The 17,472-nt window shown below is 32.2% G+C and overlaps 2 protein-coding genes and 1 long non-coding RNA gene across 3 annotated transcripts in view; all 3 read right to left on the reverse strand.

Annotated features, from left to right (window-relative positions):
• LOC106771767 (exocyst complex component SEC8) overlaps positions 1 to 8,816 on the reverse strand; it is a 40,650-nt gene extending 31,834 nt beyond the window's left edge. The window contains exons 1-2 of the mRNA XM_014657761.2: positions 8,721 to 8,816; positions 7,827 to 7,940 (exon numbers count right to left, since the gene is read on the reverse strand). Coding sequence (XP_014513247.1) covers positions 7,827 to 7,868 — 42 coding nt within the window. The 5' untranslated portion in view covers positions 7,869 to 7,940; positions 8,721 to 8,816. The remainder of the gene's footprint in view (positions 1 to 7,826; positions 7,941 to 8,720) is intronic.
• LOC106771769 lies at positions 7 to 2,392 on the reverse strand. The gene is made up of 4 exons (XR_002669360.1): positions 2,289 to 2,392; positions 1,618 to 1,713; positions 1,420 to 1,529; positions 7 to 140 (listed from the first exon to the last, which is right to left on the reverse strand). It is a non-coding gene; the product is annotated as an uncharacterized LOC106771769 (long non-coding RNA).
• A 1,571-nt stretch (positions 8,817 to 10,387) lies between the features above and the next one.
• On the reverse strand, positions 10,388 to 14,552 carry LOC106772497 (U-box domain-containing protein 14). The gene is made up of 4 exons (XM_014658924.2): positions 13,917 to 14,552; positions 12,397 to 12,513; positions 11,790 to 12,203; positions 10,388 to 11,706 (listed from the first exon to the last, which is right to left on the reverse strand). Exons 1-4 carry the CDS (start codon positions 14,193 to 14,195, stop codon positions 10,621 to 10,623), a joined length of 1,896 nt encoding a protein of 631 aa, XP_014514410.1. The 5' UTR covers positions 14,196 to 14,552; the 3' UTR covers positions 10,388 to 10,620.
• Positions 14,553 to 17,472: the final 2,920 nt, after the last annotated feature.

The following is a 17,472-nucleotide window of genomic DNA, read 5'->3' on the forward strand; positions in this document are numbered from 1 at the left end:
TGATTAGATAGCGACCTTCTTGACTAAGGGATTTTCTGCCAGTGATTCAATGTGTGTATTGCTTGTAGATGACAATAACAGTTGTGCAAGCTGTGGGAAATTTTCACTTGTTTGGTGTGGTCCCCGAGTTAAGTAATCTACTAAGTAAACATAATGCAGATTAGAAAATTATAATTGTAAGACTATTCCTCTTGTGGAATTAAATCATCAGTAAAAGACCAATTAACAAGCAATCAATAATATAAAATTAGTGGGGTTAATTCATTTCTTCATAGAGCTGTGATTTTTATTGTTACTTTGCCTGCTAAACAAAACACTGGCAATTTATATTAAAAATATTAGAAGAGATAGCTTCTAAAACCAGTCTTTGATCTACTCCTAAAAGTCTTCCAATAAAAAAAAAATACCTTTTATACAATGCATGTGATAGAGAAGAGAACTTGATATGCCACTGAAAATTTTAGAGATAAAAAGGCCAAAAGCAGAGGATGATATGCAAAATTAGTAAGATGTTCCAAACTAAACAATAAATGAGATAAAGATACTTCCATTGTTCCAAACAGGTTCATAACTAATAAGTGGTTATAATAAAAATTTAACAAGACCATTAAGCATTGATGCAAACAGAGCAGCCCAATATCAGATTATTCATGCAATATTCAAAAGCAAAAAGTGTTACTTTGGACTTTGTATAAAAATTGTAGCATAGGGATATAACATAACAGAATAGATCCTTTTGATTGTTTTATTTTTTATATATGAAAAGACACTAGGAAAAGTGGAAAGTGATAATCGAGCATTAAGGCATGTATTTTTGGAAGCCTCCATTGTTTGTATTGATATCTTTTGGAGAACTTTATTTATTAATTATCAGCACTTTTGTTATTTATGTATACATTATTTATAAGTAAAGAGTGAGTATAAAATATAAAGGAAGAGTTTTTATAGGGATTACTGAGCAAAGAGAGTGGCAACAATGATTTGGTTTTGCATGTAATATAGAAAGATTTTTATATATACACTTTCATAACTTTCCCTTTTCTGTGTTTTCCTTCACTTTCTTTACTTTACTGTCATCACTTTAATCACTCTCTTATAACTCAATAAGAAAAGCTTCTTCCTCTTTTTACCTTTACCCCCACCTTTTACTCTTCATTCATCTCTCTCTTTCTACTACAATCTTCATTTCAATTATAAATTCATATCTAAATTTAAATTACTTTTTTATTTTCTATTTCTTATTAACTACTTTTATTTTGCTAACAAATTTTTATTATAGCCATATTAATCACTCTTCTGTTTGACCATAAGCAAATATGCAAACATTGTAACCATTAAGAACAGACCTAATGAGTGGCTACATATTAGAGAAGACCTCCGCTGAAAGCAAGACAGGAATTTTTGTCAATATTTACTTACACATAATGATCCTAATTGTGATAGATCCATCTTCTATATTATCCACTGTGCTCGAATAAATTTGCTGTGTTGATAAAAAGGGTCTTACCGACAGTACACTCTAATACTTCCTGATCAAACAAAATTAACCATCTTAGCTTTATGGAGATAAATATAAATAATGATAATCTTAAAGAAGCCAGTCAATCAGCAATCTACCCTTAAGATCCTAGACTTGATTGTATAGTTTGCGATTTTCTTCAAATACTCTATGATATCCAGAGGCAGCATGAGCTAAGCCATGAACGTGCTTGCCTATAAAGAGAAATGGAAAATCAAATCAGATGCAGCACCTTATTCACCAATGGTAATGCACATTATATAGGAATGAAAAGATATAGAAAAGAACTTAAATTAATCAGAAGCATAATGTTACCTAGATTGCACAACTTAAATTAATAACTGGAACACGTCTATATCAATGAAAATATGCATGAAATGTAAACAAAATTGGTTAAATGCAATGGAATCATGAAGTCACTATGTAAACAAAGATTATGCAGTAAAAGACACTAAACTAATGCATCAGAATTTTGACAGCAAAAGTAAAATGAGTACTTAACTAGCTAAAATGAAATGCAATTAGAGAATTCATTATTTTAACATCTAAATTCATCTATAACAATGCTAATTAACAACTGGAACAATCAATTTCAAAATATCATAAGCCTGGTTTCGTATCCCCAATTTTTGCCAAATATAGAAAACCTAAGTTTTTTTAAGAGCAAGTAAAAAATNGAAATCTGAATCCAGTAACAAAATTAGAAATGCAAGCTTGTTTTAAATGTGCAAGAAACATAGAATCAATGATTAAAATTGAGAATTTGTACCAAGTTTCTCTAAATATAGTGCTCCACGGTAAAGGAAGAAAACATGCACTCAAAAGTTTAAAAGAATTAAAATAAGGATCCCAGAAGCATGGCTACCATCGTTTAGAGCTTATATATAACCAAATAGTAAATGAATGCTTCAATTCTTTGTATACCTCCTCGCTCAAAAAATGAAGATTTTCATGCTGATATTGCAGCAAAGCCATTTGCTGATCAGAGAGCCTACCATAATGGCACCTATTGCATCAAGAGAACTTGATGGTTTAATCGGTGCAAAACCCTAAAAGAACCAAGAAATCCTAGAATGGACCGATTGATCGGTGGAAAAGGGGTTTTAAGCGGTGGAAAGGGATTGTAATCGGTAAAATGCGATTATAATCGGTGGAAGATGTGGATCGAAGGTGAAATGGTGTTTAAATGAAGTTTCAATCGGTTAAAGATAAGGAAATACGGAAGAAACACTAACCTGAAGGAGAGGAAGATGCTCTGTGATGGTGAAAGATAAGCTCTAGAGCCACTGAAATCTCGAGGAAGACGCACACAACGGGAAATGCTCTCCGAGAAAACCACAGGCACGGAGGAGGGTTGTCGGAGTTAGAAAAGCCATTGAAACGAGAAAAATAAGAGTTTAGAGAAGCGGAAGAGAAAAACTGAGACTAAGAGAGAGAAACCTGATGCGAGAGGGAAAATGAAAAAATTACAGAGGAAAAGATTATAATGAATATAAAACTACGTTATAATAAGTTTTAAATTTATTTGCATTTCATATTATAACTTATTTATAAAAGTATCTTATAATATGTTTTTATTATAACGGATAATTTTTATACATTATAATATAGGTCATTATAGAAAGACATTTTTCTATGAATAAAACCAAACTAAGTTCATGAATTGATTAATTCAAAACATAATTTGGTCAACTAATTTTATAAAGGATTTGATTACTAGTTAAATAAAAGTTTAAACTATTTAGTTATCTTTATTTTCGAGAGGTATACCCATTTTGATCCTTATCTTATTCGAATTCCCAATTGAGTTTCTATAAATGTTAATTTCAATTAATTAAGCTTCTGCCGTTAAATTTAGTTAACGAGATTAATTTTTTTTCACAGCTGGAAAGATGACCTGTTAATTTCTATAAACGTGACCTATTTAAATATATTACAAAAGCCAAATCAGTTCTTTTACCCTAAAATGATTGTTAGGTTGTTTGATTTACATGTTCCAGTTTGAAAAAAAAAACATATATATTATTATTATTAGTTTTTAAACACTTCCTTCTAGCTTTCAATTTAAAACTGTGTGAAAACTTTGTTTTTATCGCTTTTCCCAGTCTTTTTAAAATTCAACCAATTTAATAAATAGCTTGATGCGTCTTGCTGGTTAATATCCTTAATAATAGAAAAATTAGGAAGAATACATTAAGATGTATTTGAAATTACAATGACATGTACCAGTAATATTCGTTAAAAGAAAATTCCCATTCTTCATTCTTTAAATAGTATTTTAAAACACTGTTTAACACCTGCGTACTTAGTGAAAATTAAATATATTTTAAATTTGTGAAAAATAATTGGTTTTTAATTCTAGTTACTGTATATTTTTTATTTGTTTTTAGTTTTTAAAAAATTGAATTTTTTTAATTGTTTGTTATAATTTGATACGATACTAATTGAATGGTTATTATATATTTAAAAAGGTCAAGTAATTGTTCTGCACGACAAACTGTAATATACTAGTAATATATGACATTTAAAAAAAATTAATAAAATTTATAGGATAAATGTTATTTGTATAGAGACTTAAAAATAAGGGATTGAAAATTTAGAAAATTACAGATCAAATTAACTCTTTTTCTGATACCATAACAAAAATTCATACATTTTATAAAAAATTAGATTTTTTTTATATATTGAGTTAACTAAAAGACATTTAAACTTAAAAGTTAGTTATAAAAATTTATTATACCAAATTGTGTAGTTGTAAAATATTTTTGTCAAAAATAATACTTTAACTGAGAACATGCTCACTTCAAAAATAATAATAATAATAATAATCCTTAAAGAGTAGAGAATGAATTAAAAACTAATTCCTACAATTGTAGATTGGTGAAGCAATTTTTTGGCAACAAGTTATTACTTTGAAAACTGAATCAACTGAAAATGTTCATATTGGGACCTTTATTTGAAATTTGATTTTTGAATTATTCTATAAAAGGGCAAAATCATTTGAATATTTCAATAAACTCTGCCGACACGTGACGATACTGCAAACCGCGTTTTAAATAAAGACATGTGGCCACCCAATGTTAAATAAAATAACCCAAAAATTTTGCTTTAGCCGCCTTGGCTTTTCTTTTCTTGTCTTCTATTATTACACTAAAGAAGATTATACCTCTACTCAACAATTCTAACTTTTTTTAATATGTTTTTTATAAAATATTCAACCTTGCCTTATACCTTTCTAATGTCTCATCTTCCTTGTACTTAGCACTGAATACCACCTATATCCAACAAGATTTTTCCTTTAAGGTAGATCCACCAACTCCCAAGTATTATTCTTTTCTAGAGCAACCGTTTCAACTTTCATAGCATTTTCCCTATCCTTACTACTCAATGCCTCATCCACGATTTTTGGAATGGTGACAATATTTAGATGACTAAGAAAACTCTTGTAATTACTAGATAATGTCATAAGATGCAAAATGTGACAATGGGTACCTTGGCTTTCGAGTACATAGTCATGTTTTAACATCTTTCCTTACTGCAACTTGAAGATCCTGAACTTCAACGCCTAGCATATTTTGTTCTTCATTAATGTCACTATTTAAGGTGTAGGTTAGACTCAAATACTTGAGGTGATTGAATAACAGGATTTCTCCTTCGTAAGTATACTTGCAATGGTTGGGTAACACTCTGAGTTTGTTCTCCAATTATCTTTAGACTTGACAGAAAAGTAGAATAATTAGGAAAAGAAATAGGACGAGACTCGGTAGTTGAAGTATTAGACTCAATAGATAGTAGAGTATTAGTGGAACTTAATTTTGAGATAATGAGATGTTTTTCTCTTAAGTGTGATTCTTTAGTCTTTNGGAGGGTAAATGATTGACCAAATAGCTAGCAGTAAAAACAAGTTCTCCCCAATATTGTTTTNGGACATTTTTATGGAGAAGAGAAGCTTGAGTCACATTTATAAGGTGCTTAATTTATCATTTTTCCACCCAATCTTTGGCANTATCTAAATGGACTCTTCTAATGGTTGTCTCAAACTGATTTTTAATCATTTGAATGAAGTTTTTGAAAACTTGGCTCACTTCACTTTCTTGTTTCAAGAGAAATGCNCATGACACTCAAGTGCAATCATCAATAAATAAGCAAACCAACAAGCCCCAAACAAATTGGGAATACTAGATGGCCCTCACACATCACTATGTGTTAATGCAAAGGGAACAACCATTCTTTTATTAATAAAGGGAAATACAACTTGCTTATGTTTTGCAAATTCGCAAATATCATAATGAAACATTTGTATGTCAACTTGTTGAAATAAACTAAGAAATATAATTTTTGGGGTACTGAATGATGGGTGACCTAAACGGAGATAGTAAAATCAGGTTTTTTCTTTATTAGAATGAGTGATTTCTCACAAAAAATACAAAGGAAGTTGACTCTTAGTGTTGTGTATACTCTAGAAGGTAGAATCCATTGTCTTCCTTAACAGGTCTGATCATCTTACCCATTTCCTAATCCTGAAATTGTCAGGTTGTAGGATTAAAAAACACCAAACAATGTAAATCCATTGTAAGCTTGTTACAAAAGTCAAATTGGCAAATAATTTGGGCACAAGAAAATATCCTTCCAAATTAGATTCTAGTTTATCATATTATCTTCTTTTCTAGCAATTATAACGAAACTTCCATTTGCAAGTGCAATTTTTTTATTGCTTGAACAAGGTCTATAAGATATAAACCCAGTAGATGATTGAGTCATGTGGTGTGTGGCTCCAAAATCAACTAGCTTGACACCTTATTTATAGGAATTTAATGCGTTGCATGGGAGTAAGGAATATTGCCTGCAAATGCTAAGGAGCAATTGCCTAAGTTTGAAAGTTTTATTGACATGTCCAACAACCCCTTTAATTTCATAATCTCCTTTGTGTTAGACTGTGGTAGGTTATGAATAATTGCCTTCAACTGAGCCTATTTATGACATATGAACTTTAGTATGTCCTCCACCTTGATTTCCTTTAGGTGTCCAATTTTAATTTGGATTTGGAGGCTTCCCATGAATTTTCCAGCATTTGTTTTGAGTGTGTTGCGACTTCTTAAGATAAGTACACCAAAGGGAGACTTTATTATCCCCTTCAGCTATATCTATTCCTCCTACTTCATTTCCAAATGGAGTGATATGCCCTTGTCCAACTTTCTTCCCCTTGTTTTGTACAAGCAAGGTTGAACAGTCANTTGATTGGGGTTCTAACATTACTCCTCTACAGACTCCTTTTGCCTGAAACACAGCCATTGTCTCATTGAGTGAGGATAAGTCCTTCCCTAAATTCTAACAAGGTCAAACTCATTGTTTAATTGTGTCAGAAACTTGTAGATTCTGTCCTTCTCCCTGTAGCTTTTGAGTAGGTCAACATCTTCATTACATTTTGCTTCAAATAGCTCATAATGGTCTAACTCCCGCCACAAATTTGTAGTGTATGGGCATACTCCTTGACTAAGTAACCCTCTTGTTTTGTATTATAGATTTGGACAGCATCACCAACTTTGGAGTAATTTGCTTTACAGTTATCCCATATCTCCTTAGTTGTCTTCATAAACATGTAAGCATCACTCACCTCTGNTGTCATGGCATTCCACAACTATGATGGTACAACCACATTTGCCTCGTCCTAAGCTGCAAATTTGGGATATAAAGACTATGGAGGGTTGTCATNGAGATTAAAAGGTTTGGACAAAGTGAGACCATTTTAGGTCATTGTTCTTATTAAGCCTAAGCCTTAGTTGAATATTTTGCNGTTCAACAATACCCAAATTCTCTGACTGGTTAAGGGTTCTCTGAGTATTGGACATTTTTNAGGTTTGAAGTGTGGCAATACAGGCCTAGAAGGAATACAGTGGAATAAAGAAACTGTTGTGGTATTCCAGAATGTAGGCTGCACAGGCGAATACAGCGTAAAAAAGAAAGGGTTGTGGTTTTGCAGCATTGTAGGCTGTGCAATATCACACAGGCTCCCAAGGATTTTAGAGTGTTGATATTCAAAGAAAATTTGTTTCTGATTAATATTCAAAAGAGAGCAATTGCTCTTAAATAGAATACAGAAAACTTAATGACAGAAAATCCTACTATATGATAAACACAATTTATCCCTATAATTCACGACCAGTGGTCCTGTATATTAAATCAAAANTATATTGTCAGCCTATTAATCCTTCTAATTAAGGAATGCAATTAAATCTCCTGATTATCTAATTAAAACGGCACAAGGAAATATTATCTGCAGCATAAATCAAAAGAGGGTGNCACTTACATCTTTATCTGAAGGCAAAGGTAACTCATCAAAAATTCCCATGTCGAGTCTTCAGTGTCACCACACACCATGAAGGTATGGGATTAACTTGTTCCAGCAAACCCACAACTTTAACTGAAATGCGTGAATATAAATTAAAACAAATAAAAAGAAAAGCTAATATTGCTTTAACATAAAAGTCAGGTACCATCTACTAAAAACACACAATTGCACTCAAATAAGAATTCGCTAGACTTTAACTGGAAACGAACCATGAAAATTCTTAAGCAAACTTGTGTAATATTTAAAACAACACTTCAACTTGCGCACTAGTCTCTAGACAACAAAACATAGTGTAAAAACTGGAATAGCAAAATCAGAAACTTTTGACCGAAAATGATATATGCACAATATAATGACAACTCTCCCTGTCATTCTGCAACAGCCAGAAAACATAGCAACAAACCTCCATTCTTAAGTAAACATATTTATTTTCAGTGCAGTTTCAGACAATTATTAAAATTCAATAGGCAGCAAACTCCAAATAAACTTAATACAGCACAGCATTGAAAGAGCCAAACAACAAACGTACAATTACGCATCCTTATTATCATTTCTGTGGCGATGTTAACTAAAACACCAAAAACACGATTCAACAACTATGAACAGAGGCAGATCCCTGATTTTCGGCTTACACGAACACTTCAGTTGAGCTCTTTAGCAATTCACTCACACGAAACAGACTACGCGGTGCGATAACACAAAAGCATTTGACAATTCAGAGGGGGAAAAAAACAGGAAAAAAACGGTAGCAACAATTCGGAATACACAATTAGAGTTGAAAAATCATAAGAAAATGAAGCTCGAAATCGAGATTGAGAGTACGCGGTGAATCGAAGGTTTTGTGAATCGAACCTGCCAGCTGAAGGAATGAATCAGAGACGAAGAGTGATGACGACGGAGGGAGGGTGGAGGGCGCGTGAGAAACAAGCCTACGGAAGCAAAGGTGAATTAATATGATTGACTGGTATTAATATTATTTTTTATTTATGACTAGTATGAAAAAAAAAAATATATATATATATATATATATATAGTGTGCGCTTGTGTTTTATTTTGTGTTAATAATAAAAATGATAATAAAGAAAAATGATTGCAATATTTTTTAAATACTCTACATGTGTTATAATTTGACATTTTATATTACATCAATACTATTCTAACAATAAAACAAAATTTTAAATTTCGATGACTAAAAATGTATAAAACTATTTGGAGGGATGAAATTCAACATAAAAATTTTTTAGAGGAAAAAGAAGTTTTTAATAAAAGTATATTTAATGATATTTTTAATTTCTAACATTTGAGATTAATTGGTTCTCTAAATTTAAAAAACATTGTAATCTCTCGAATTAAAAAATACAACTTTAGTTCCTCTAACATATTATCTCAGCTAAAAGTCTTTGGAAAATTATTTTAACCTTACAAATTTATACCATTGTTTTTCAAACTTATGAAACTAAAATACGATTTAAAAAAAAATATCCATTTTAAATTTTAAGGACTAAAAATAAATTAGTTAAAAAGTTTTATTATTAAGTAAAATAAACAAACACTATTCAAATGTTTTTTCTTCAGAATTTTTAAAAACAATATTAACTATAATAAAGTTTACAAACATTATATTATAATAAAACATTGCATCAATTATTTAACTTTTGAATGTTATCTTAATATTGTCTTATTGACCTTGGTATAAGATAAGATGTATTATGTAACAGATTATTTAATATACATTAAATATTAAATAATACAAAATGAACTCTTATTTTTATCTTACTTTTGCAAATATTATTACCATAAAATAACGAATAATAGAGTTAAAAAAAAAAAAGTGAAAGCATCTCGCACTCATTTATAAAATTGTTTGCACATTTTATCAGTCTATTAAATAAGTAATATTATACTGCCTCGAAAAAATGTTTTAAAAATGCCAAAACGATTTAATTTTGTTAAATTTTAACAAAAATATGTCACATTGACTTTTAAAAACCCTTTTACATGACAGATGAATATGTCATTAAAAATATAATGAATAAGTAAAATATACTAAATTAAAAAATGCAATAGTTAAATGTCTTAAAAAAATTAAATAGTGGAATTCGTATTGAATACTTAAAAAAATTATATTTTTATTTAATTGTACTGACTAAAAAATTTTATATTTTTTAGTATCAATGTTAAATTAATTACATTTTATACTTTTTAGCGTCAAAAATACAATTACATCAATGAAAAAAAATTGTAAAACAGAAATCAATTGAAAGATATAAAAATCGTAAATTCTTAATAGAAAAAAGCATTAATAAATGAATCAATTGAAAACATATATATTTATGACAGACTTAACTTAATTAAGCCTAATAGCATTGATTAAATAGTAGAAATACATAATCAATATAAAGAAATTTATTAGTATAGTTTGATGAGAGGTTATTGGACACAATTGCTACCTTAAATGTTGACTTTTACTAAAATAGGAAGTTCCAAGAATTACAAACTTTGTGGTGAGAGACAATAGCAGAAACTAATTCCTTCTGTAATCCTCGCATAACATCTTCAATAGACAATTTACAACATTTCGTATACAGACAGATAATAAACAAACATAATACAAAGTTTCTGCAAAAGTTTGCCACCCCATTACTGGATTCAAAACATAAAGGACGAAAACACTATTATCAGGTGGCCATGGTTCATACATGCATAATTCTCTGATCATCTACGAAAAATATATAATGAGGTAACACTGAGGCTAAGAATTCCGCAGATTATCATCCCCTTCTATTCGCTGCAAGAGTTCTAGTATGCTTCCAGCTTTTCTCTTCGCTCTATCAGTTCCATTTTCTGATAACTCCTGCAGTGCTGCTTCGGCACCATGTTCTTTTGCTAGTTTTAATAGCAGCGGATCTCCTGTGCATAATGACCACAAGACGGCGGCAGCATTCTCTCTGTTGCGTGGAGAGCCGGTTCGTATAACCTCAACTAGAATAGGGATCGGTCCGGCCTGACCAATCGCCACCCTGCCTTCATGGTGGCTTGCAAGAATTGCCAATATAGCTAGTGCTTCATCTACCATTCCACCCCCAGCATCCTTCAGAAATTGTATCAGCGGGCCTACTATACCAGCTTTTACAGCTCTTGCTTTGTTACCCTGATAAATAGATAGGTTAAAAATTGCAGTAGCAGCATCCTTCTTACCTCTGGGAGTACCTTCACAAAGTAACTTTATAAGGGCGGGGATTGCTCCAGCTGCACCTATTTGCACCTTGTTCTCGTCCAGTACTGATAAACTAAAGAGAGTTGCAGCTGCATTTTCTCTAGCCTCCATGCTTCCCTTTTTTAGTACATCTACAATATCTGGTATGGCTCCGGCATTTACAATAGTTCCTTTGTTACTCTCATTGATTGAAAGATTGAGAAGCGCTGTAACGGCATGCTCTTGGGTTCGAGGATCTGAAGAAGACAACAAATCTACAAGGGGCGGTATTGCTCCGGCCTCAGCAATGCACACTCGATTATCTGCATTCCTCTTAGCCAGCAAGCGGAGCTCACCAGCAGCTGCCCTTTGCTGTTCTATGTTGTTACTCGCCAGTTTATCAAGTAAGGCACTGATAGCAGTTCGATCACAATCTGAATGACTGCTTCCACCACATTTCTTTGTTCTACAACTACCTTGCTTTTTTGGTAGCTCAATACCATTGCTTTCACACCACAAAGCAATCAGACTCTTCAGAACATAGTTAGGGGTAAGGGCTGTATGGACAAGTGTCTGCTGTGTCTTGGGGCAGGTTTTGTGACCAGCATCAAGCCATTTTTGAATGCAAGATCTTTCATATGTCTGTAAAAGGAAAGAAGAATTTATAAATGATATAACTTACACCATACAGCAGTACCATGTACAAAGACAATGTCAGATTGTACCTGACCAGTAGAGACAATAACAGGATCTTTCATTAGTTCAAGAGATATAGGACATCGAAAATCATCTGGGATCACGGGAGACCTGTGCTTAATTGTTAATTTTTCACATTCACTTGTGTCGACTTCCGGATTTTCTGTGAGCACACAGTCCCTCAGCTTGCTAAGAAGGGATGTGATCATTTCAAAAGAGTCTCCTAGTTCTCCACCATTTGTGATCAACAATTCATGTAATTCACTAGACTCTTTCCTTAGGTCATTTATTGTCCTCAGATGCAACTTCTCAGAAAGCCTTTTTAGTATAGCAGGATCAGGGTCTTTTACTTTCTGTACCATTGCCATATCCATGTCAAGTTGTATATCAGCAAATTCCGTTTGAGCTTTAGCTCTTTTGAATTGAGCATGTACCAGTTCAATCTGAAGAGAATTAAAATAGTTGTGAAAAATATGGCACATAAGATGCTTCCTTCTCTTCGCCAAAAATATCACTCAGAAATTTAAAAGCACAGAAATCAAATATGATCAGTGGAAAGAAATGATAGGAATTTGAACCGTCGTTGAAATGTATATGGTATTGCTGGTCTCCTTCCAATATATGATAAAGGTTTACCTGCTCTCGAACTTCCTCTGATATCTCAAGTTTGTAGTAAGGAATTTCACTCAACACAGCTTCAATTTTTTCAGTTACTTGTTGGAATTTGTCTGCTATATCATTCCTCCTCAATGCCTGAGACATGTAAACCATTAATCAGATTAAAATTAACAGTCGGGATCAACTAAGATGTTAGGTGACAAAACTAAACCAGAAGGCATACAGCATCTGCAGATGCTATAATCTCTTGCTCTATGGACACACTTCAAACCCACTTAAGCCCAAATGTAAAACTATCACGCTATTGTCACTTGAGTAAATGAATTTATATAGCCTGATCCTAATTCCTAAATTTAAGGGGTTGGTTTAGATTTTCTGCATATAAATAATTGCACAGATCACTCGACAGTATGCAAGAAAAAATATTTCTCTGTCACAATATGGTGTAGAGTGTTCATATCCACCATGAAAAGTGGTTTTTCCTTCCTATGCATAGGACCCTCGAAGCTTCTCTTTTCCTTTTTCAGCTTTTTTGCCTTCTCTCATACAAACCTTGGCCTCATTCTTTGCTTTGTTCCGGAGCCACCGATCAACTACTCCAAGGGGTGACCACCGCATCGGTATATTGCCTTAAGGTCACTTCCGTACATCTCACGAAAACTCTTTAAGACACCAAAATCTTAGATGTTGCTTTAGTTCAAGATTTCTCAGACTGTTTGCCTATCTCTACTATTCTTGAAAATTAGTTTACGTTTATTTGGACATTGTGTGCTTTCACCCTTAGTAGTAGTAAAGCATTGACATTCTTTTTCTTTTGTTTCAAACTTAAATGATGGTTAAGCCTCTCTTTCTCGTCTGATGATGTTGATGGCTTCTGCAAAATGGTTTGAGAATGAAGGTAGATTCTGCTGAAGTGTTTAGTTTGGTTAGATTAACTATTTCAAGGCACTTAAACATTGCAAATAGCTTCTGCTCGCGGGTTAAATTTATTTTCTTTTCTTCCCAACTTGGCCTTGTTGGATACTCTCACATTAGAGATTTCTATTTCACGATTCGATTACTGAGTCTTAATTGTCATTTCATCATAGCAAAGACCTTCCCAGTGTTATCAAGACCTCGTCTGTGTGTTACAGGGATCAACTTGACAACTCTTTCAAAGTGTTTGTGGGGCCTCTATATAGCACACACAGTAACAAGCTAGATGCATATGATAAATATGCTTCTTCAACTTGGAGGGGGACTGTTTAAGATATATTGAGATACTATCCAATAATTCTCCTGATACTGTTTCTCTGTTTCCGTGTTTTGTTTTTTAGTTTGTTTAGATAGTTTGATCATAACATTTAGTTTCCTTAGCTTTGTCATAATGCCTAAACTTCAGAAAGTGTTTTAGATTGTTTGTACATAAGAAATTCTATAAATGGCTTAACGACATAGAAGAGACATCTTTCCTTCGACCTCTTTACAATCGCCTACAAAAGCAAAAAATACACGAAATTCAACCCTTGGAAAGATTCACCAAAACCAAAAAGGCATACCTGATATAGCTTGCTCCCTTGGTTGACAGACTTTAAAAGGGTCTTAGCTGAATCCAAAGCAACCAAGAGAGACTCAAAGCTCTCGAGTAGTTCATCGCTGAGGGACTCATCACTATCTTTCAATTCCTCAAAGAGCGGACTCAGAAGCTTCACCCTGCGAACCAAATTCCCATACACCCTCTTGCAAAAGTTCTGACACTCTGGCAACCCAGAAATCTCCTTGATGAACTCAACCAAACGACCCAAAACCACGCCTTTCGAGCTCTCGCTCCCACCCATGTTGAGAAAAAGTCAAAGCAGCAAACTTTGACCACAAGATCGAAGGTGCCTATGAGCTTGAAGGTGATTGATGGTACCCAGGTGAGGGAATTACGGGGAAATGATCGAAAAAGGAAGAATCAGCGTGGAGAATTGAAGCCCAGCTATACCATGAGCTGAAAGAGAGTATTGTGTTTCGTTGCTTAAGAAAGAAATGAAATTGGCAGATGGTGGAGGATGAAATGAAAGTATATTAATCGAATTGAAATGGGAATGGTTGACCTTTTCGGAAAGGTCTTTGCCTTGTTCATAGGTAAGAGGTGAGACAGCAATCATGAGAGAATCAACTGTGGTCTCTCTGTCCTTACGCCAAAATGTCTTTTCTTTTAGTTTTTACCCTCTGAAATTTAGAGTGCCGTTTTTTTAAAAATAAAAATAAATTAATAAAAAAAACCTGTGACACTTAGATATTTAATAAACAATAAGAAATTACTTGAAATTTAATAAAATTATTAGAATATTGAGTGATGAAATTTTTCTAACTTATAAAATGTTGTCTGATATATACATTCAAGCAAATTTCCACGAATTAGTTTTTAGGATACTTTCATGAATCTCATACCTTTTTAAATGGATCAAATATAAAAGTAGCGTATAAAAAATAATATAAGACAAATATTTATAATAACAGTAATTATTGTAATATTATTTAATAAATAAAAATTAATATTATGAATAATTAAAATTAAGAATTATAAATGATAAAATATTTAATAGAATATTTAATTTTGTTTAACTTTACTCTGGTGAAAATTTAGAGGAATTGATTATTTTTTCACGAATTTATTTAGGTTGAAATGCTAATAAAGCAAAAAAATTTAGGTAGAATTAGTTTTTTTGAATTTTGTAAAGAAAAACAAAAGGTGAATATGAAATGTAGAAGGAAAGAATAGTTGTTTTCAGGAAACAATACATAAAGGATATAAAAATCTTTTTATATAGTCAATGATTCTTGAATCATTCAAGGACTTAGAAAATCACTCTTATTAAGATAAAAAAAATAAAACTCTAATATTTTTAATAAAACTCAAATCATATTCATTTGATCACAATGAGTTCACCTTATATAAAAGTTTAAACCATTATAATTACAAAAATTCATTAATTAATTCCACTTAAGCTAATAATGATCTCACTAAGCTAATAATGATCTCATTAAGCTAGTTGTTGTTTGTAACTGAAAATTATGATAACCGAAAAGTCACATAAAAGCATTCAGTTATGCATCTTTTGATCTCCCAAAGGTTGATGATTAAGTTGCCAATTGGACCTTATTAAAACTTAAAATAAAACCAAACTAGAGCCCATTAATTAATTAACCCAAAACATAATTTGGTCAATCAATTTTACAATGGATTTGGCCATTAATTAAACAAACTAGTTACTTAAAATTTGGTACATCCCCATTATTGGTTGGATTCACATTACCCTCTCAAACTGGTGGTGACATGGTCATGCTAAGTTTATCTCTTAACAAGTTGAATCTTGTATGAGTGAGAGGTTTAGTCGATCAGTCTGTAATTTGATCAGTAATAGGAATATAGACCACAATTACTTCTTTTTGTAGGACTTGATCACGTATATAGTGGATATTTATCTTAATGTGTTTGAACCGTGTGCATGACTAGATTAGAAGCAATTGACTTGGCACTTATCACACCACAAAATTGATTTCTAAGTATTGGTAGTTTTAGTTATATCAGCAAAGATATAATCCAAGTTATTGCGGCTGCAAGTTCAGTCAAGGCTTTATATTCTAATTTTGTGCTTGATCGTGACACTACGTTTTCTTTTCTTGAAGACTAAGAAATAAGAGTTTCTCCAAGAAACACACATTGTCTTGTCATTGATATTCTATCATCAGTACTAATTGTCCAATCTGCATTGTAATACCTCATTATGTCAAGATCCTTAGAGAGTTTGTGTGCAAACATAAGTTCATTGTGCCTTGAAGATATCTTATAGTTCTCTTTATTCCTTGTTAGTAATCCACCATAGGTATGGTCATCTATTGATTGAGTTTGTTGACAACAAAGGCAATGTTTGGCCTTGTGTTAGTCAAATATTGCTCATTTGTTCCCTTTTATAGTGAATTGGCTACTAGCCACCGTTGGACAGGATGAAATTATCTCCATGTTGAACTTTTTAAGAGTATCTTTTATGTACTTAGTTTGACAGACCTGGACTTGGCAACAAGACTAAAAGTTTCATCAAAGTTTATGCCTGTTGATTACTAGAAACCTCTTGCAATAAGTTTTTTTCTTCTTCTTTCAATTCAACCATCTGCTTTATACTTGGTTTTGAAGATCCATTTTGAGTTTATGATGTTTTCTTAACCCTTGAATGACATTGATGTCCAAGTTTGATTAGACATTAAAGCCTTGAATTCAGTATTCATGGCTTCTTTCCATTTTGGCTTGATTATGGCTTCTTTAACATTTTCTGGTTCTTTATCATCTTCACAAACCTCTGCCAATCTTATGTATGGTTGCTTAGGCTTGTAAATTTCAGCTTTGCTTCTGGTCATCGTCCAATGAGTGTTGGTGTTGGGTTAATTGGTTTTAGTTTTAGTTCGACTGTTCTTTTCTACTGACTCTGCTAATGTTTAACCTTTTTCTTGACTTTCTCTTTATGTATTGTTATAAAAAATTCACCAAGATCTCTTTCATTTGTATCAATGTTGGCAAGACTATCACCTGTGATTTCTTCCTGATGACCTGTAGTATTGTTGTTTGGTTCAAGAGTAGTATTGATAGTGGTACCTACAAAGTAATTAGGAAGCAAAAATGACATAGGTTTAGTTAATTCTTTTAAATAATTTCTTCTATCAATGAAACCTTCATGAAAAGGAAAATGATTCTCATTGAAAATCACATGTCTTGAGATGTAAATTCTCCCATGAGAGTTAATGCATTTATATCCTTTGTATGAACTACTGTAACCAAGAAACACACACCTAGTTGTGTGAAATTGAAGCTTATTTTTATTGTACAGTTTGAAACAAGGATAATAAGGACCACCAAAAGGTTTCAAGTTTCCATAGTCAGGTTTTTTCTTGTAAACAGTGAGTATGGACTTTTTGTTTGAATTTATTGATGATAGTAGTATATTAATTAAGTTGAGAAGGCTTCACCAGTAATGGAGAAGCATTTTGGTTTGTGCTAATAGGGTTAGGCCAAGTTTAGTAACATGTATATGTTTTCTCTCAAACTTGTCATTTTGTTGAAAGGTGTATGGA

Source organism: Vigna radiata, chromosome 8 (genome assembly GCF_000741045.1).
Source record: "Vigna radiata var. radiata cultivar VC1973A chromosome 8, Vradiata_ver6, whole genome shotgun sequence".
NCBI lineage: Eukaryota > Viridiplantae > Streptophyta > Magnoliopsida > Fabales > Fabaceae > Vigna > Vigna radiata.

Coding starts and splice junctions, on each gene's coding strand:
- LOC106772497 (XM_014658924.2), bottom strand. CDS start 14,195: ATGGGTGGGAGCGAGAGCTCGAAAGGCGTGGTTTTGGGTCGTTTGGTT. Junction 12,514..13,916: donor AAGGGAGCAAGCTATATCAG/GTATGCCTTTTT, acceptor TACATGTCTCAG/GCATTGAGGAGGAATGATAT. Junction 12,204..12,396: donor CAGAGGAAGTTCGAGAGCAG/GTAAACCTTTAT, acceptor AATTCTCTTCAG/ATTGAACTGGTACATGCTCA.